This window comes from Marmota flaviventris, chromosome 10 (genome assembly GCF_047511675.1).
Source record: "Marmota flaviventris isolate mMarFla1 chromosome 10, mMarFla1.hap1, whole genome shotgun sequence".
Classification (NCBI taxonomy): Eukaryota; Metazoa; Chordata; class Mammalia; order Rodentia; family Sciuridae; genus Marmota; species Marmota flaviventris.
Window position 1 is genome coordinate 11,504,727 of NC_092507.1, and position 20,955 is coordinate 11,525,681.

The 20,955-nt window shown below is 53.5% G+C and overlaps 1 protein-coding gene and 1 long non-coding RNA gene across 6 annotated transcripts in view; one reads left to right on the top strand and one right to left on the bottom strand.

Moving 5' to 3' along the window:
• Fhad1 (forkhead associated phosphopeptide binding domain 1) overlaps positions 1-18,537 on the top strand; it is a 117,256-nt gene extending 98,719 nt beyond the window's left edge. Inside the window, exons 25-33 of the mRNA XM_071617369.1 lie at positions 186-318; positions 4,304-4,433; positions 4,977-5,104; positions 7,459-7,548; positions 7,859-8,079; positions 8,583-8,748; positions 11,871-11,951; positions 14,064-14,117; positions 18,216-18,537. Of these exons, the coding sequence (XP_071473470.1) occupies positions 186-318; positions 4,304-4,433; positions 4,977-5,104; positions 7,459-7,548; positions 7,859-8,079; positions 8,583-8,748; positions 11,871-11,951; positions 14,064-14,117; positions 18,216-18,329 (1,117 nt within the window). The 3' untranslated portion in view covers positions 18,330-18,537. The remainder of the gene's footprint in view (positions 1-185; positions 319-4,303; positions 4,434-4,976; positions 5,105-7,458; positions 7,549-7,858; positions 8,080-8,582; positions 8,749-11,870; positions 11,952-14,063; positions 14,118-18,215) is intronic.
• The window catches only part of LOC114105421 (uncharacterized), a 34,935-nt gene continuing 14,784 nt past the window's right edge, over positions 805-20,955 (bottom strand). For 3 of the 5 annotated variants that reach the window (XR_011708760.1, XR_011708758.1, XR_011708757.1), the window contains 3 exons: positions 7,800-7,937; positions 2,798-7,491; positions 805-1,788 (listed from right to left, as the gene is read on the bottom strand). This is a non-coding gene — a long non-coding RNA (uncharacterized lncRNA). The remainder of the gene's footprint in view (positions 1,789-2,797; positions 7,492-7,799; positions 7,938-20,955) is intronic. The other 2 variants (XR_011708759.1, XR_011708761.1) reach the window with 2 other exon arrangements.

Consider the following 20,955-nt stretch of genomic DNA (forward strand, 5'->3'; position numbering starts at 1 on the left):
GTCACCATCCTTAGAGTCTCCTGAAACTAAATTCTCTAGAAATTTGGGGCCGGGAGACTCAAGGTCTTGGAGAATCCAGTTACTTGTAGAAACAGGCCACTTCCAGGTCCCCTAAAGTACACAAAAGCACTTGAACCTGGGCCTCGGCTGGCCTGCTGCCCTGGCAACATCTCCTCTCTCCCTAGGGCTTCCCAAGACAAACACAAACTCCAGCTGAGCATGGAGAAGGAGGAGAAAGCCAAGAACGCCACCCAGAAGTGTGACATCTCTGTGCAGATTGAGCCAATGCACCCCAGTGTTTTCCTGAGCAGTCAAGAGGTAAGTCCTCCATGGATCCTGGGCCCCCGGCGGGACTTGCTCCCAAGAGCCCAGTGGTGGCTTCCTTCCCTTTGAAAATATTTTCATTCTAAGTGTCAAAAGTATTGCCTGCCTGTGTGAAATGTATGAAGTGAAAACCCAGAATCTGCCCTGCGGTTGCAGTCACCTGAGGCTGGAAGCCATCAGCTCTTCCCCACGGGGCCACCACACCCTCATAAGTCATGAACCTGTAGTGGTTGAAGGTCAAGCCTGGATCCAGTCCGCTGGGCTCCAATCCCCAATCCCCCACTTAGAAACTAACCTTGGGGTGGTCACTGGGCTCCAGTTGCCTTGTCTGGGAGTAATGACAGTCCCCACCTCCTGGAGTGGCTGAAAAATAGATTTTACTTATACATGTGTGTGAATACACGCACAAACCCTTACATACGTAAACTTATTTAGTAGATGATTTTTTTTTTTTTTGCCAATGGTATCAAACCATATATATTCTGCAACTTTTTTATTTTCACATAACACTGTTTAATGGGCATATTTTCAAGAAAGTATATAAGGTTCTGCCTCATTCTTTTAAGTGGCCTCATAGAATTCCATTTTGCCCCTTTTTCCAACCAATTCCCAGCTGATGGATATTTAGGTTGCTTCTTTCACATGATGCTGTAGTTAGTGTACTCGTGCGTGTGTAGAGCACATTCCTAGATGTGCAACTGCTGGATCCAAAGGACTTCCTCAATTGTGCTTCATAGAACCAAACTGTCTTCCCAAAGAGCCACACAATTAACGCCCCCTGGCTGTCTCTTGATAACACCTCTGTGCACAACCACCCAGGAATCTTTGCCAGCCCACAAGTCTCAGCTGCACATCCAGTGGGGAGTGAGTCTTTGAGTGACAACAGCCTGCATCCGGTGGTCCCTGAAGCTGGCCCTCACTCTGACCCTGAGGCTGGTGCGGGGATGTTTCCATGATGGTCAGGTGCCATGGTTCCTTGAAGCCCTGGCTTCCTGGAGTCCACTCATCCTTTCCCCGTGGCTTTATAAAACCAGAGAGCAGGCTGTGGACTCTCCCTTGGAAATGGGGCCAAATGTGTCAGCAAAGATGCTTTCCCCTGACAGGCATCGAGAGCCCGGGCCACGGCAGCTCAGACAATAGGGCTCCAGATGCCCCCACTGCGCTGGCTCCAGTTGCTGTCCAGAGCTCTGCGACAGATGTGGCTCCTGTTGCTCAGGGCAAAGGTGGGCGGGAGACACGACCAGGCAGCCCAAGTACCCAGCCATTCATTCAGTCAACAACTGTTGAGCACCTCCTGTATGCCAGGCCCTGAGCCAGAGACAGGGAAATGCACACAGGGCCCAGCCCACACCAGGTTCCCTGGACTCTGCCTGTGTTTGCTGGACTGCGGGGCTGGCGGCAATGTCTGGGATTTTGGGTCTCCAGCATGAGGCAGGATGAGCCTAGGAGGGTGGGGGAGGGAGTCTGCAAGATAAAAGGGGGAAAGTATTTGTTCTTCTTGGAATGGTTTTCCTCTCCCCGCTACTTCCTGTTTCTGAAGCCAGAGCAGGTCAGAGGGCTCCAGGGTTGTATGAGAAAGAACCTCTTTCCGCTCTCAATATAGAAGTTCCCAGAAGGCCATGAGGGAGGGTCACGTGGTGCTCTGACCCACCTCAGGCCAGCAGAGGTGGCAGCAGTCTATTGCCACAGCTGTCCCTTGGCCCCCAGCTCAGCACTCCTGCCCTCCTCAGTGCAGGCAGGGACAGATCACTGGAGGTCATTGACTCCCAGGAAACCACTGTCCCAGAGAGGAGTGAGGCCTGAGTCAGGCCCAGGAAGTGGACCCACTGGGCGGCCCATAAACAAGCCAGAGCTGGCCCAAGGACAGCCAGGTCCTTGGTGGAGTGGCCCTGCCCTCAGCTGCCAGGCAGAGACGCTGGGCAAGGGCCTTCCTGCTCCTGCTGTGGCCTCGGTGCACTCGGGCTGCTCAGCCCCGAGGGCCACGGTCTCCACAGGGGACAGACTTGGCTCTCACGGAGCCTTACGTGCCAGGAAGGGAGAGATGGAAAGAAACAATACTGAGTAGAATGTCCGGCAGGACCATGCGCCCTGAGGAACCGCACGGCAGGACTGGGGCAGGGAGCATCGAGGTGGGGTGGGGCTCTTTTGGATCTGGTGGTCAGGGAGGCCTCTGCAGGAGGCATCTTGTTGGGGCCTAACGAGACGGTGAAGGAGTAAGTGGCAGGGACAGGGTTGGGGGACATTCCCAAGAGACCTCAGATGGTGCCAGTGAGCATCTTGAAGGAGGCTTAGACCTTGAACCCCAAAGGCCAGAGCAGCCAGCGTGGGGCCTGGCATGCACTCATTGTCACATAGACCCTTAATAGGCAGAGTCATCACAGAAAGAGGAACAGACGAAGGTCTCCCTTCCTCTCCCCCAGGCCTGCTGTGTCTCACGGTAGCACTTCTCACTTGCTGGAATTAGAATACTTACATGTCTGTCACCCATCTGTCCCAGAGACAGTCTGTCTGTCCGCTTCTCAGTCTCACTCAGTACCTACAGAGGGGCTGGCATGAGCTCAGGGCAGTAGGGGGATAGGTAGGTGGAAAGGTAGGAAGACAGACAGGTAATGAGAGCTTGATAGACACGTATTTGAATAAAGAAATCGAGGCAGATGATAGAAATATCTGCCTATAATTTTTAAATAATTTTGGTTCACTTCATACTATATATGGTATCTCCTATATCTTTATTTGTAGTATGAAATAAACTAAGATTGCTATTTTAAAAATAGTTATAAAACAACCAGATTGTCGATTTCTTACCAATTTGGATGAGGCCTTCCGTACAAGTCATCTACAGCTGAAAACTGTCCCCAGTATTCATCCCATGTCCCCACTTAATTATCCGGTAAACATTTATCACTGCCCACCACATATTTTCCTTCCTTATCTTCCTCGTGGTCTGTCTCCCCACATTAGGATGCTAAATCCCTGGTGGCAGGCTGCCAGTTGTGTCACTGCTGAATCTTGAAAGACTAGAACAAGTCTTGGCACCCAGAAGTGCTCAAAAAAAAAGCATGGAATGAAGGGACGAACGAATGATGAGTGAATTGCCCCCTTAGGGGAGCGCTGTGTGGACTCCATGACGGCTTTGGGGTGGGAGTGGGGGGTCCTTGACCTCTGGAAGTTGTATGTAGATGTTTGTGTGTAGGGGACATTTTTCTGGAGGAAAGAACCCTGCATCTTTCTGAATCTTAAAAGGGTGCGTGACCCTTACAGGACAAAGAAGACCCTTCTTTGTCTGATCCCTAAGTAAACCCAGCCACAGCCCCGAGCTGTCTGACAGGGTCCATCTGTGGCCAGTGGCTGCCATATTGGAGGATGAGGGTGTAGAACATTTCTGTCACCACAGGAAGTCCTGTTGGAGGTGCTGTTCCAGAGTGACCCACCAAGAGTCAGTCTATCAGATGCCCCTGGCCAATAGGAGACAACCATCCTATGTCCAATTTAAGAGAGAGCATGTTGTGTTCTCAACTAAAAGTACCACTCTGGGGCTGGGGTGCCGGTCAGTGGTAGAGCAAGGGCTTAGCACACGAGAGGCCCTGGGTTCCATCCACAGCACTGCAAAAAAAAAAGGTTAAAAAAAACGCCCCTGCAGAAGCAGACCTTGGTACAATGGTACAGAAACAAGATCAGAATGATAATGAACAGAAACCCAGGCATAGAGCATGGAAGAGAAGAAATAAAACATGGGGAAGGAGAATAGAGGGGATCTTTTATTTATAGCGTCGCTAAGTAGGTAGGAAAGTCGGAAATCCTCCTAGATGTGACTGGTATTTGCAATGAAAAATTCAAATTCCTTCTCTGCTGATCTCCGATGGTATTTCCCCAAAGTACTAAGCCACAGGCTCCTGCTGCACGGGCAGCGCCCACGTGTGTGTGCTGTCAGGTCCTCCGATCCCTAACCAAGCCTCTGTCTGCACTGTCTGTCCTCCAGGAGCAGTCTTTCAGTGACCTGGGGGCCAAGTGCAGAGGGTCCCAACACGAGGAAGTCATTCAGCGACAGAAAAAGGCCCTGTCAGAACTCCGAGCGCGAATCAAAGAACTAGAGAAGGCCTGCTCTTCCAGTAAGTCCCCTCCTCTCTAGTCCCCGCCACCTCCTAATTGGAAGGACCTTATGACACAAAGAAAGATGGGCCGGCCGTGACCTCAGAATCATATGAAATAAATAGGACATCATGAAAACTCACCCTTGTCCTCCTTCTCCTTATTTCGCTGTGGCCGGGAGGAGACTTTGTCATGGACTTCACTACCTGAGGGTCAGCGTCGGGGAATCTCTTAGCAGACCCCATTCACAGGGGAAGGGGCCGTCTCCAGACTGGGAGCTTACTGTCCCGCGGGGCACCAGGGGCGCTGGCTCAGGCCTGAAGCCCCACGTCAAGCCCGTCCTCGTCCCTGTGTCTGGAAGCTCGCCCTCGAGGCCTCAGCCCTGACACTGTGTGGCTGCCGCCGCGGCTGGGTCCGGCCATGTAATCTCTCTAGGCCTCAGTGTCCCCATCTGCCAGGGAGGTCGTGAGGACTCGCAGCCCCGTGGTAAGTGTCCCACAGACTGCAGCAGTGGGGATTCGCTGGAGGAGCCCCGTCCTGAGTCTGCATTCTTTCTCTTATAGATTGTAAGGACCACCTGAATGAATCGTTCCTAGAATTAAAGACGCTCAGAATGGAGAAAAACATCCAGAAAATAATAGTGGACACAAAATCCAACCTGCCAACTCCCTCAAGAATAGAGATCCACGCGGTAACCAAAGAAACGTTGTCTCCGCGGTGAAGTGGCACGCGAAGAGGGTGGGCGTGAGGGCAGACACAGGCCCTCGACCCACCAGGTCCTCCGGGGCAGAAGCGCTCAGTGGGCCACTTCGTAACATTATGACCCGAGTTTGCCTCAGGTTTCCTTTCCTGTCAACTAAAAAGCATGGGCGTGTAAGAGGTAGCAGCAGGGAACAGTGATGAGACCCAAGTTCAGGGGTCAGAGGGAACCATGTCCAAATCCCAGCCTGAAAGCTGGGTGGCCTTGGGCAAGGCTCTTAACCTCTCTGAGATTGTATTTCCCAGCTGTCGAATGATGATGAAAATCCAAGGAGTTCATCCTGTCCAGTGCCCGGCTCACAGTGCGCATTTAACAAATGACAGCTGTCGTCACTGTTCAATGTTAGTTAAATAGTAGTGTTCAAGGAAAACTGCCCTTCTGAAAGGGGTACAGGCTTGGTTGCCAGGATTTTCAGAGGTGGTTTGAAGGTGCCCTTGAACCCTACGTAGGTGTTTGGGCACCATGGGCACATGACAACGGGCAGCAAGGTCACCATCAACCACAAGACCTTCTGAGTGGCCGCTTGCTGCACAGTTGGGTCTGAACCCCACACAGGCTTCTGGAAGAAATAATGAGGCCATCCTGCCTGGGCCGACATTCCGTCCAAAGATTTTTGTGACATTTCCTAGAGTCCAGGATGAATGTCTTTGGAAATGAATTGGTTTTCTTGATAAAATCAAACCCTCCTTCTCCGAGTTTGGGTGTGGAGGTCAACTAGACCTCATAGCCTGACCCTGCTTCCCAGAGTGACCTTGCCCTGGGAGGTGACCACCAGGCCCACTCCTGACACCACACAGCAGAAACCTCCCCACTCTCCTTGAGAACCTCAGTCCTCCAAGGCGGGCAGTGATTAAAATGAAAAGCACGGAGGACGCACAGCTGACGATGCCCAGGGCTCCGTCCACGGGCGTTACTCCGTCCACCCCTCCCGGCAGCCTGGGCACCACTGTTGTTATTGTTCCCATTTTGGAGATATGAAAAATTAAGGCTTCTGAAGGTCAAGTAGCTCATGCAAGGTCACAGAGGTAAAGACCGAGGAGCCAGGACTGTACCCCGGGCAGGTGCCCCCGCCCCCTAGTCTGCAGAGAAGGAAGGAGGAGGAGCCTGGAGGTCAAGGACTCCAGAGGGCTGGGGACACCACGGTGCCTTTTGGGTTCTCTCTGCAGCCAATCTGCTCAAACTGTTGAATGAATGGACAAAGGTTCCATAGCTCTGCCCAGACCCTCTTTTTTCTCACCCTAGTAACTATGTCCACTTGACGTAGGTAAATATGTCCCTCCTGTCACTGTCACATTTGGCCTTTCTACTTTATAGTGGGGGTTTCCATTGTTCATCTCAGAGGGTGACAGGGCGGTGCAGCAGATGCTGTGGGTGAAATGTCCACCATGTTCGTAGCAAGCACTGCAGGCCCATCTGGTTCTGAGGACCTTGGGAGTGGCCATTGGTGGCTCTCCAGACTCCCCATGTGGCATGATGGCTTCCCCATTGCTTTGGGGGAGGGGCTTTCAGCAGCCTGCAGTTACGGGGGTCTCAGCGAGTGTGTCATCCCAGGAAAGAGCCTGCAGGGAGCCTGGGCCACCAGCCGCACACTCCACCAGGACAGCCCTTGCCCATGCTTTCCGAAGGCCTCGCTTCTGCTGCATGAAACAATTGCTCTAATAAAAGGAGAGGGGACATTTTCTATGTAACCTTCATCCATTCATTCAACATTGTGCCCATCCATACCAGGCCACTCGGTGTCAGGTGCCACCCTAGGCACAAGGAGAAGTTTAGTGAGCAGACAGTGACATGGTCCCTGTAGCGCTTGTTGTCCAGATGGGGACCCTCGACCTCAGCACCACTGATATTTGGGGCAGATCATTCCTGCCCAGTCTGTGAGGGGCTGGCCGGCATCTGGCAGGATGTGTAGTGACATCGCTGCCCTCTTCCCGCTAGATGCCAGTAGCACTCCCCCTCCTCAGACGTGACAGCAAAAAGGGTGTCCAGACATTGCTGAATGTCCCAGGGGAAGGGACAGAGTCACGCCCACTGCGAGCCCTTGTTCTAGAGGGAAGACAGAGGCCATCAGAGCAGACGAGCCATGTATAACACATTGCACAGCCTTCTCTGAGGGTCGGAGCACGGTCCTCGTTAGAAAGCAGTGGCCAGGAGTCCAGTCTGAGTGGTCAGGAACCGAAATGAGAGTCGCCTCCTGAGTTACGCTTCTGTCATCCCTGAGCGCAGCTTCCGGCTGGAGACTCCCATGATGGAGGGTGGAGCGGCCGTGTCTCTCTCTCTCCTTCCAGGACAGCCTTTCCAACTCGGACACCAGCTCCGCCCTGGAGAAGTCAGATAAGACGGATGTCACCGAGGCTTTGGATCTCAGTGAAAGACTGGTGTGTACCCACAGCTCGAGGGCCCCTCCCAAAGCCTGGGCCCTGGGGTCACTGTTAACCCTGGTCATTCTAAAACTCCACGAGGCCTGTCTGTCGCCCCAACGCGGTTCAGAAACCGCCCAGTCCAACGCCTCGAGAGCCAGCAAAGCGAGGGGGGTCCCAAAAAGGCCCAGCGTGAGTGGCTACGGGGCAAACGAAGCCCGCTTTCCGTCTGCAGTGGCAGAGGGTGGCCAAGCAGACCGGACACTTGCCTTCTGGGAGCAGCTGGGGGCCGGGCACCGCCCCTGAGGCCCCTTGGCTCTCCTTGCAGTACCTGGACATGAGCAGGACTCTGGGAAGCCTGATGAACATCAAAGACATGTCGGGTCACGTGTCCATGAAACACCTGTCTGCCAAAGAGAGGGAGAAGGTCAACCAGCTGCGACAAAGGGACCTGGACCTGGTGTTTGACAAGATCACCCAGCTCAAGACCCGGCTGCAGAGGAAAGAGGAGCTGCTGAAAGGTTACGAGCAGGACGTGGAGCGGCTCAGGTACCACCTGGCCCCCTCCAGCCGAGCACAGGCAGCAGACCCCTGGGGCTGGCACAGGACAGAGGCCCGAGAGGAGAGTGGCTGAAATGCTGGGGGGACAACAGCCAGGCCCAGCGGGGTGAGTCTGTCCATCAAAAGGCTGCAGTTGGAGCACTCGGCTCCTGTGTTCCGTGCGCTCTGAGGGCAGAGGGCACCTGCTGTCAGCCTCCCTGACTCACTGGTCTGGCTCTGATGGTTCCATCCGTCCCCGAGAGTTGCGTGTCCCAGGGAAGTTGGGAGTGGGGAGCACAGCCTGGACCACCCCAGGCTGCATGCGTCCAGCCCGTGAGCTGTGTGTGCTGCCCTCTGCTCCCCAAATCCCTGTGCTGTCTCGGGCTTGGGAGGAAGCTCCTAAGTCAGCCCCATGTGCGAGCACTGGGAGGGGCCACTGATCTGAGGACATGGACCATGAGTGGGGACGATGAGGGGAACCAGGGACCCTGTCTGTCTCTCCATGTGCCCAGGCAGAGCAAAGTGTCCGTCCAGATGTACCAGTCACAGGTAGCAAAGCTGGAGGACGACATCTACAAAGAGACGGAGGAGAAGGCCCTGCTGAAGGAGGCCCTGGAGCGCACGGAGCACCAGCTGAGCCAGGAGAAGAGGTTCAACAGGGCCATCCGGCAGCAGAAGGTGAGGCGCCTCTGCTTGGGGCGGAGCCCCCGAGGCTGCCCCCTTAGAAATGGCAGACGGTGGCCCCGGGAGGGTCCAGGGCATGCACAACACATTTACTGGTAGAAAGGAAGGTGGCAGAAGAGCTTTAGACAGACCTTGGTTTAGAGCAGAGCTCGGCCACTCCCTGGGCACTGGGCCAGCTCTTCTCAGCGGAACCTCGCTCTGCGGCCAGGCCAGGCCAGGCCAGGGCTCTGCCTGTGGTGTGCATTCACGATCCAGTTCACTCCCAAGCCCAACAGTCCTGCCTGGCTGGTCCGAGGGTCTCTATTTTACACATGGGGCAGCTGAGTTCAGAGAGTTGAGACTCGCCCAAGTTCACGCAGTAGCCAGGACCTGGCTGCAGATGTCTCTGGCCCTGGTTCCTGTGCCCTGTGCTGGGCCGGCCCTCAGGGCCCCCTGGTAATGGTTAGCTTTTTCACTTTAGAACCGTGTGCGCGCACGTGCGTGTGTGTGTGTGTGTGTGTGTGCGCGTGCACATGCACACTGTGTGTCACCTGCTTGAGCTCTGAAGAGGCTGGCTCCCCTAGAAGGCCCCCCCTTCCTATCCCAGCATCTGGTGCAGATGCGGCTCCCAGAAGCCCCCTCCCACTCTGCAAACCGGCCTGGGAAGGAAAGCTCTGAGGGAGCCCAGACCCGCTGTCTCCAGCATCCCCTGCTCTGAATTAAACATCACAGGCCCCACATGCGCGTGTCACGGGGCTTCCTCGGGCGGAAGACAGTGTCCTTTTGCACGGAGCCTGCCAGCAAAGCTGGGCAGCGCCACTGTCTGACATGTGGTTTGATGTGCCCTCTGGGGAGCCCGCTCCTTCCCGAGGTGCCCCCCAGGGTTGGCAGCCCCAGCCCCCAGGCAGAGACAGCAGCCACAGAACAGGACAGCAAAGGGCCCCACAAAGCCCATTGTGGTGCGTGGGTGGAGTGCAGGGACAGGGGATTTGCATAATCAGCGCGCATGCATTATTCACAAGGCCTCTTCCACACAATCAGCCCTGCCAGCCTGGCACCGGCCAGCCTCCCACGGCGGAAGGTCTGAACCGGCCAAGTGAAACCTGTGTCACCCCTAGAAGAGCGAAAGCTGGGGATCTCCCTGCACGGAATCCACAGAGCAGGGAGATGGGACAGGAAGGGCTGCCGGGTCCCTCCCAAGGCGCTCACATCAGCCTAGAGAGGCCTCAAGCTGCCCCTCAGAGAGGAGAAACTGAGGCCAGGGGAGATCATGCCTGGCTGCGCAGGAGCACAAGCAGGGTCCCCCGGACCCTCCCTCCAGCCCTGGTCACTGTGCTCCCCCCGAACCCTGCAGCCCCAGCGCTCCAGGTGTTCATCTGGGCATCCCGGCACTCAGCCGCGGGCGCTTACCCCAGCCAGGTATTCGTTATTAGCAGTTGGGGTGGGGTGGGGGGTGAGTAACAAATTCTACAGTTTGGCTGGATTCTGAAGGGAAGCTGTTTATATCTGTCTTGCCATCAGATCCTACCTAGGAGCATACTTGCATTTTTAAAATGCACATTAGAGGAAAACAGAACTTTTTTCTTCTTAAGTGTTACACTTAATATTTTCACAAGGAGCCTTAGCTCTTTCAAAGTCTCCAGGATAACATCTCAGCACCTGTCCGTGAAGATGGACTGGATTGCTCCCCTGGAGCCTCAAAACAGTCCCCCCCCCCCCGCCTCTCTCTCTCTCTCTCTCTCTCTCTCTCTCTCACACACACACACACACACACACACACACACACCAATGCAGTTTGAATGTTAAGCGTCTTTTCACCAAGCAGAACTTTCCAGAATCACACGTCTACTTCCCTTTGACGGTGCAAATGAGACTTGCTATAATATGTGGGGAAACTTCCGCACCAGACATTTCCAGAGAACATCCTGGTCTTGGGCCTCCCAACTCTGGGATGTCCCTCGAGCTCTCTCCAGGTGACAGGGTAACAGTGACAGCCCAACCTACAGAGGCCTCGAGCCGCCCCTCAGAGGAGAAACTGAGGCCAGGGGAGATCATGCCTGGCTGGGCAGGAGCACAAGTCTCGTCCACTTTCCACATCTCTAGATAAGGCAGCAGTGTCCCAGGTGACAAATGACTTCACCCCTATGTCTCAGTTTTCTCAACAGTACTGTGACAACAGAACCTACTTCCCAGGACCGTGGGGGAAGTGGCCTCTGGCAGGCAGCAGACTCCTTACCCAACTCCTTGTGGGTGAGAATGTCAATTCGGGTGGGGGGGTGCGATTCCTGTGTTTCTTAGAGAACTGCCCGCCAGCTGATGAGTCCACACGGCCCTGAGACTTTCCCCTGGTCCCCTGAAGCTGGCAGCTCCTTTGTAAGGCTCTCTTTTCTGTTCGGTGAATACAACCAGGGCCATGGCCAAGAAAGAGCCGAGACTTTCTTGTGAATGGGTTAAGCCCGGAATTTTCAATAGAAAACATTGACATGCACAGAAGTTGCCCTTTGGGAAGCGGCAGCCCTTTCTCAGACCTTCCTTAGGGTTTTAGTGTGAGAAAGGCCACTGCAGCCAGAGAAGCCGCCCAGCTCCCCTCCCAGGCTCCAGCCAATCAAAGCTGGCCAGGTGGTCTCAGCTGGGCTGGAGCCCCCAGCCTCCTCCCAATGTAATTAGCTCAGATCCCTAGTCTTTACAGTAAAGATCAGTATCTAGCTCATAAGGTTAGATTCGATGAGAGCATATTTATAAAACCCAAAGCAAATAAGGGCCACTAGATACACGTTCCCTGGCCACCATCGACAGCTTCACATTCTGTTGAACTCACTATTTTCCAAGGTTCTCCTGGGCCAGGTATTCCCGTGTGTTTTTGACCAAGGAGTGACCCTAGGTATCCCGGGGTCATTCCAGATGTTGTAGAGGCTGGAATGGACTGGGGGACTCGGCAAGGCTCCCCCCGATCCCCCTGCAAAGATGAGAAGGTAAAACGTGGGTGGGGTGGTGCAGTGTGTGGCTAAGGGTGGCCCCACTTCTGCCCACCCCTTCCAGTGAATCCCAGCGTCTCCCCGAAATGCCAGAGGTGTGTCCCCGACTGGTACAGGCGAGGACATACTAAACACTCTTGTTCACATGATGTTTTCACTCAGGAACATTTAGAGGATCCTGAAAACAGAAATGCAAAAGACTCAGCACCTTGCAACTGTTCCTTCAAAGAGAATCAGCGGCAGGTATGGAAAGGTGTTCTGCTCAGGCAGCCAGACACAAACTAGATTCAGTCTTTGCAGAGGGTAAGAGCCCATGAAGCATAAATGCCAGCCGTGCTACCCCAAGGACGTCCCAGGGACATCGCACACCTCCACTCCAATCCCTGTCCAGCCCCAGCCCCTGCCCAATATTTGAACAAATGACCGAAAAGACCAGCAAAAGTGTCTGCCCCAGTGCGTTGAGGCGAGGGGAGAGGGAACTCGAGAGTGCCTTGGCTGCAGAGGCACCATCCCAGGCACTAAATGAATTGGGGACTTGCTGACAAGCTCATGACAAAGGAAGGGAGGCATGAGAGCCCCAAGAATCCTGTCCTAGGAATGAAATAAATCAGGAAAAGTGGGCATAAAAGGATCCAGGATGGGAATGGAGTCCCGATTGTTAATGACTTCCACACCTGCCAAGGGGAGCCTCACGTGCCTCTGAGCTTCCTGGCAGCCAATGGGAGAGGGAAAACCACTTAGGCCTCCAGTTCACAGTGTCTGTGGGATGCACACAAGCATTAGAACAGAGACCACACTGGGCACTCCCCCAGAGGGGACACTGTGGCATAATGTACCATGTTCCTAAAAATGGCCACAGTGCAGAAGCAACACAGTGTCAGCCGAGCCATGTCTGAGGAAGTTCCCTGAGACAGACCAATGTCCCCACATCCCACGAGTCCAGTCAAGTTCTGTAAAAGCAGGTCTGCGGGTGGCCAGGCTCTGCTCTTCAGAGCTCAGCAGCCCACTGTTTGGACTCAGTCCAGGACTGAGCAGTGCTCAGACTCCAGTTCCCTGAAGCCTTGGTCCTGGGCACCCCAACCCTTGCGCCCCAGAGCAGCTTCCCCTTCACCAGTTTTACCTGCCAATAAAGGGCCTTCCTCCAAGGCCTGGGGAGAGCCCAGTAGGGTTGCCCGACTGGGAGGAAAAGTAAACCAGGATGCCCAGCCACATTTGAATTTCAGAGAAGCAGCCAAGAGTTTACTTAGACTGGGTCGTCCAAGTCCAGGTCCTAAGCATTGTGCTGAACGCACTTATTCTACTTTAGAAAACTATTATTCTGAAATGCGAGTGAGTGGGGCACCCTGGGTCTCACCTGGGACCTGTCAACAAGTGCTTCCTGGGCCCCGACTGGTTGCCAAAGAGAGGGACTCGCGGTAGCTGTGGCACACGGCAGCCACAGATGCACTTCTCTTGGCTCACGGGGTGTTTTCTAGTTTGGGTGGGTTTTTTGTTTGGTTTTTTTGGTCTGTAGTTTTGTTTTTAGTAACATCTCAAAAGAGGGCCCTTCCACAGAATACTCTGGATTTCTGGCCTCTCTGAGGAACTTGGAAGATGGTGGTGACCAACCTCACAAGTCACCATCTCCCAGGCCTCTTAGAAAGGACACAGGCTGCTCCTGGGTTTGCTGCCTCCCCCACTTGACCCCCTTCTTTTGCACCGCTGGCCCCTGGAAGCATCTGGTTGGTGACCCTCGGGTGAGCTCGGGGCTCTTGGAACTTCCTCCCCAGGTGCCCCCATACGTTCACCCACCACCACCTGAAAGGGAGGCCCAGCTGGCTCACTGTCGTGTCCTCAGCGCCTCGGGAGTCTCTTTCCCCTGGGCATTGCCCCTGAGGTGCAGGGTCTTGAGGACCCCGGGGTCAGCAACTGCAAATCAAACCCCAAGGAAATAGCAAGCCCCAGAGTTGGGGTGCTGGCTTCCAAACAGGCTGTGATCCCTGACAGTTCCTCGCACCGACACCATGGGGATGTTTAGGAGAGACCCCCTCTGGGGACGTCCAGCTCTGGGAGGCTCTGCCACCAGCTGCAGCAGATTGGTCCCTGAGGAGAGTGCAGGGTTCTGTGGGGACCCTGGCCGACCAGCCTGCTCCTAGCTGGAATCTGAACAGAGATCCCCAGGAGGCTCGTCGGGGAGGTGGGCCATTGTCCCCAGCCACACCCCTCCCGGGAGGCGTCATCATCACCCCCTGGCCAGGGAAGCCCCAGCATCCCAAACGGACTCTAAAAGTTGAGAAGAATCCATTTTCTTTGAGGCAACAAAAAGCAGAGAGGTGAACCTAAGTGTAAGGTGGCCCTGTTCTCTCCACGTTGAAGAGACGAGCGTTTATAGAGATGGTGAAGGCCACGAGGCGGAGTTCAGATTTCCAGGTGAGCCAGAAAGAGAAGAGAGGAAACAGTGGGTCAGCAGCAGGGTACCCAGGTGACAGCAGCAGCCCATGTGCTGAACCAGGCACCTACTATGTGCCAGGCATGGAGCCAGACACAGGCCATGGCTCGTCTCACTTAAACTCCACGACACCCTATGGACGGGCATTGTTACTGTCCCAACTTAAGATGAGGTGCCTGCTGCAGAGACTGACCCCTCCAGAGCCCCCGATGGCGCCCGCTGCAAGTCTGACACAGGTCAGTGATTCTGGCCCTGCTTCAGGTGTCCCATCCAGGCCATCGCTGATCCCATCTGGGTGGCGTGTGGCTTGATTTTCAAGGAGGTGCCCTCCAGAATGCCCTTTTCTTGAGAGCTGAGGATCAAGGCTGTGAAATCTGAACCGTTACCTTTCACGATTCGGCCTTGATGCTGGAACTGCCCCAGCCAGATGCCCGCCTTGCGCGGCAGAGGTGAGCTCGCGGAGAGATCAGCACCTTTCCGTTGAACGTGAGAGGAAATATGTTTGACAGAAGACCACAGTTATGCTGAGACGGTAAAATCCTCATTGGAAAAAATCAGATACTCCATGTGAGAGCAGAAGCCGGTTCTCGATCCCCCTGTCCTAAGACAGGAAGGTAGCTACTGCTCAGAGCAGATGTCAGGACAGAGTGCGTCCCAAGGGTCCCCTAGTTCTGAGAACTGTGCTACCCTGCAAAGTGGGACAGAGGGAGGCTGGAAACTTGCTCATCCACACACAGGACAAACCCCGGGCAGGCGGACACCTTGAGATAAGGCAGAAGGCTTCCTTGAGCTGTGGGGTCGGCCCTGAAGTCGCAGGACCGTCCTGCCTCTGTGCTGTGAAGGCCGCCTCAGGGTTAGGAGCTGGGAGCAGCTGGCGCTTGCACTAGGTGCGGATGAGCGTCCCATCCTCCAGCCCTCCTGCCAGGGACGCCAGGCCTCGTGTCTAGATCTCCATGGTGCAGAAAGGTGTCTTCAGGTTCCTTACAAAGCGTGGGTGGCCTGGAGTCCTGAGGTGATGGAGTCCACATGACCACCTCAGAAAAGACAGGCCATGTGAGACCCACCCCTTCAACTGGCCCACTCATCACAGTCTCCCTCTCTAGCGAGCTTCTGGAACTTTCTGTCTAGGCCCCGTGGCTTCTTGTTTGTCTTTCACAATGCCATTCATTAAATTGTTTTCCCTACAGCTAACAATCTTTTATAATTGTGTGCGGGTTGTATACCAAAGAGGAAAATCTAGTTTCTAGTCTTCTAGAAAAACCCAGAAATTTATTGAGTACCCAGTTGAGGCTAGGCAGGGTGCTGGGCACAGGGGAGGGGAGAGTGAACAAAAAGAGGTGCTGTCCTGTCCCTCATCCATTCGACAGACACCTACTGAGAGCCCGTGATGTGGCAGCTGCCGACCATGTGTCCAGGACAATCATGCATTCAACGGAGGCAGTGTCCCCCCAAGGGAGTCAACATTTTTTTTCCTACCAGGAATTAAATCCAGGGGTGCTTTACCACTGATCCACATCCCAGCCCTGTTTATTTAATTTTTTTAAAAATTCTTGTAATTGTAGATGGACAGAATGCCTTTGTTTATCTTTATGTGGTGCCGAGGATCGGACCTAGCGCCTCACGCGTGCTAGGCAAGTGCTCTACTGCTGAGCGACAGTCCCAGCACCCAGCCCTTTTTATTATTTGAGACAGAGCCTCACTAAGTTGCTAAGGCTGGTCTTGAACTTGCGATCCTCCTGCTTCAACCTCCTGAGTTTCTGGGATTACAGGCATGTGCCACAACACTCCGCCAACATTTATTCTTTACATACAAAGCACAAATATGTCCTTGATCTGAAAGTCCCAAACTCAAAATGTTCCAAAATCCAAAACATTTTGAGTGCTGATGTAATGCCGCAAGTGGGAAATTCCACACTATGAAACTGTTTCCTGCACAAAATATTTAAAATGTTGTATCGATTATCTTCTATGCATGTGTGTCAGGTGTATATGAACCATAAATGAATCTGGTATTCAAACTTGGGTCTCATCCCCAAGATATCTCATTGGGTATGCAACTATTCTAAAACTAGGGAAAATCTAAAACCTGAAACACATCGGTCCCAAACTCTGGGGTGAGGATTACTCAACATGTGCGAGTGCGTGGGTGGGGGGGGACATGCGCACACGCATAGTGCTATCTGTGATATTAAAATCTCATAGAGTGGGAGGGATTAGCAAAAAACATCCACAGGGGAGGGACAGATAAAGGCAAAGGCTGAGAAACAGGCTCTAGAAGAATGAAAACATAAAAATCCACGCCCCTCTGGCTTCCAGCCTGGAACCATTTTTTTAAAGGTCAAAACAAGCACCACTTAGATAGTGACTGTGGGCACGGTGCCCCGAGGGCAAGGCCGAGGGCTGAGCCCAGGATCCTATTTCAGAGTCCAAGGGCCTCGACCAGGAGGCTGCAGGATGGGCAGGGAGCTCGCTAGAGCCCAGGCCTGTGGTTTTCTGGAACAGCCACCCCGTGCATCCTGAGTGGGTTTCCACCTGGGTGTCACTGTTTAAAGCCTGGCTTCTGGTCCTCAGGGGAAGGCTTGTGGTTCCAAAACCTCAGCGGGGGATGGTGGTGCTCTGGCCTCTCTCCAGGCTGGGCTCTGCCAGGGCGCCCCCCCACCCCTGCCCTCCACCCCCCACACAGGTTCACAGGCCCCAGCCACCACCTCTTCCAGGGTGGGTCAGGTCGCCCAGTCTGCCTTCTGCTGCCCCTCCCTGTCACACTGAAGAGAGAATCCGTGGTCCAAGCTATTGGCAGATCTGGGGGTGGAGGCTGACAGGACCTGAGACTATTTTTTAACACAATGCCTTTATTTTTTTAATGTGGTGCTGAGGATCAAACGCGGTCCCGCACAGGCGAGCGCTCTACCGCTGAGCCACAATCCCAGCCCATGGGACTATTTTTAACAAACTTTCTGGGTCCCACAGCCAACATTGCACCCCCCATCAGGGCTCGGGCACTCGAAAACCATTCGCAGACAAGCAATTTTATTGAAAATCAAATAAAGGGAAGGCTGTGCAGAGGGGAGAGGTTTATGACATTCCCCCCCAGGTCACTCAAACCAATATTTATTTGGAGAGTTCTCAGCCTTTTTTTGGCATGGGGGATGCTGTACCAGGGGTTGAACTCAGGGGCACTCGACCAGTGAGCCACATCCCCAGCCCTATTTTCTATTTAGAAACAGGGTCTCACTGAGTTGCTTAGCTCCTCACTGTTGCTGAGGCTGGCTTTGAACCTGTGATCCTCCTGCCTCAGCCTCCTGAGCCGCTGGGATTACAGGCGTGTGCCACCGCGCCCAACATGATGAAGGCAGGTTCTCAAATGGCATTCCAGACCCTCAGCCACTGGCCCAGGTCTCAGAAGGGGACTTTTAAACCTGTCCTAAAGTGAAAAGAACTTAGCGCATGCACGTGCGCACACACACACACACACACACACACTTCTGGTCCTCTGTGCCCCTCCAGGCCTCTGATGGCTTTGTCCCCAGCCATGTGACAGGAAGGGGGTGAATAGCATGTCAGAGCCCACAACCCCAAGTCCTGGGAGGGATCTTCTAAAAAGCCCAGCTGTGACAAGGGACCAAGCAACTAAGACCTGGGAGCAGAGTCAGATCCTGACTGTCCGGATGCTCCTTCCAGGACAGGGTGCTCCCCTGAGCAGTCTGCACGCTCTCCTTCCAAACCTTCAGATGGAAGACACCTTTCATGCAGTGAGAGCCCATGGAGAGAGACTGCATCACTGCGAATGTGTTCACCATACACAGTTCCTGGTTTCCAGACCACGAAACAAGGATGTAAAAGGGGCCAGCCACAGCTGTTGCTGGAAGGGCACACCCCAAACAGTAATGCAGCTTGTCAATGGATAGTGTGATAATGATGAGCCATTTTATCTCCTCCTTGCTCTGATCTGTGTGTGTGTGTGTGCACGCGCGCGTGTGTGTGACATTTTCTTTTGGTTACCAAATCAAATGAAACCATTTGGGTGGAACATGTTGGGATCTCACAGCAATTATAGAGTTTGTGCCTCTTGCTTGTTGAAGGTTGGAGCCAAAAAAGCCACCTCCAAGATGGACCAAGAAAGAGAGATGAAAAAAGAGACATCCAGCAAACCCAGCCAGAGCCTGTTGTTTTCTAAGCCTGGTGGAAGGAACTAGAGCAATGTCGTCTCACCCAGACTCATGTGATTCTCCGTGAGTCGGTTTGACTCCTCCATGTCAAAATATTAAGACATTTTATGTAGGACTTTAAAGATTTTTACCCTAGCGTTTGACTTTCTAGACTGGTATTTTGCACAGTATGTATTTGAGAGTGTGGGGGAACAGGGGTTCTTTTTTTTTTAATAACTATGAATATGTACAAACTCAGGTATGTGAAAGTATGTTTGTAACCTAGACTCCTCAGTCTGGTATGTACAATGACACAGTTTCACATTTGGGTCATGACATCACACCCTAAAGGAGCTCTGGGAGACCCATAGTGGAGAAAATCCAAGACTGTCATTGGAATCAGGCAGAAGGGGAAGCTCAGGGCTCTTGGGCCAGGCCATAGGGAATTTAGAGCTGACTTTATTGTAATAAATTTAGAATGCCAATCAGTTTAATTGCTTCCATAATAACAACTAACATTCCTATGGCACTCTCGTGCAATTTTCAAAACACTTTTTAAATCCTTCCTGGGCCCAAGGAGGTCAAGAATATTGTGCTCCCCGTTTTGTAGCTGAGAAGCTGAGCCCGGGGGGTTCACGGACCTGCCTAGAATCCCACAGCTTTAAATTCAGGAACTGGTCTTGAACCCGAGTTTCTAATTCCATCTCATCCTGTCCATTCTGCCACATCAAGATGGCCCAGTGGTTCCAGTCCCAGACCACAAGGACAGACCAAGTTCCCAGAGAACACACACTGCCCAGGAGGCCTCACGGCCCTCGCCTGGTGTTGGGAGGGACCCTCCTTGCCCAGGCTCCGTCTCTGCTTCTCCCATGGCCTGCTTTCTCTCTGTCCACCTGTCCTCTCACTGCCTTCCTTGTGTTGGGGGAAGGGGAAGAACCAGAAGTCATGAATAGGATTGATTCTATAGATCTACAATAAAAATATTTTTTATGTTTTAAAACCAAGTGTCTTATTAATACCAATTAAAACTCAGGGGAGTGCGGGGGATACAGCTCAATTGGCAGGGTGCTTGCCTCTCATGCCCAGGGGCCTGGGTTCAATCCCCAGCACCACACACACACACACACACACACACACACACACACACACCCCTCAGGGGAAATCCATGAACTCTTTATGTGATCTCCCCCAGAAGGCGAATCTTACAGAGGGCGGGATCTAAAGTCAGTGACCTTGAAAAGGTGAAAATTCCAGAAACTGGAAGAGGAATCTGGTAGTATGAAAACCGCACCTCATCTCCAAAGTCCAAAGAAAGTTTTTCTCTAGCACCAGAACAGATCGCTTGGTTAAGGAGCTGGTGCAAGTTTGAGATCCAAATTGTGTGAAAAATCCATTGTTTGTTGAACAGGTATATATACAATGGCTTCATGAATCCCCATACTTTAGTTCTTTCAAAGGAACGTGTTAAGGTTTAGCCTATCAACGCCACCTCCGAAGAGCAATTTATTCTCCTGACTCCTCCAAGGAGGCGGCTTCTCCTCGGCCCCGCCCCTCCCTCCCCGGAGCGGCTCCCTTGGCCGTCGCTGATTGGCTGGGTGGTAGTTACCCAACCCCAGCCAGGCCAATCCGATTTCCCTCCTAATTCCAGCCGGGCCAATCAGCATCTCTGCCCTTAGGGTGCCATTCAGGACAGTGGTGGAGCTCGGGCAGAGAGAGAAGGTGCCACTCCAGGGCTGGCGAGGACCTTTCCTGTAGCACGGTGTTCAGAAACAGAAGGTCGGAGCTGCAAAGAGTAGAGAGACCAGGAACCCGGAGCCCCCGAGCGAGCGGGTGCTGCAGGCACCAGGGGGCGCCAACGAGCGTATCCTGCCTCAGAGGCTGAATGCTGAGCCCTCGATTTCCCCGCCTCCCTTGCAGCTAGCAAGGCCGCAGTGTGAGCTCTGCCCAAGGACATAAAGGAAAGCCCCAGGAGGGCTTCCCTTGGAGAAAGCTTTGCCCCTTTGCCCCCTGCCCCCTTTTGGTCCTGGGGCTCAGGTTTGGTGCAAGAGCAAACTGTCTTGGGGATCATCAGATAAAAAGCAAGAAGCCAGCAAGGCTTGGTGGCACACGCCTGCGGCTCGAGAGGCTGAGAAAGGAGGATCGTGAGTTCAAAGCCAGCCTCAGCAATGGTGAGATGCTAAGCAACTCAGTGAGACCCTGTCTCTAAATAAAATACACAATAGGACTGGGGACATGGCTCAGTGGTCAAGTGTCCCTGAGTTCAATCACCGGGAACCAAAAAAAAAGAAGAAGAAGCAGCCAGAGCTCCCCCACCAAGGAGAGTAGACCGGAAAGACAAGAGCAAGGGGTGCCGCAAGAGTGCAGAACTGCTCACCTCTGTACTTGTACTGTAGGACAGATAGCCCCCTACCAGTTGAAGCCACCGAGTCACCTGGGAACGTTTGTGCTGGGCAACAAAACACCCCAAACTTATTGACCCAGAATGACAAATATTATTTCTCATGAGTCCATGGATCAAGCTGGGCACTTCTGCCATCTAGGATGGCTTGGCCGGAGCTGGATGGTTTAGGGTGGCCTTATTCTCATGCCTGGTCACTGGCGGACAAATGGGTTAGGTCAGTAACCTCAAGGAGGGGCGAGGTAGACAACCCCTGCCCCAGGAGACATTTGACAA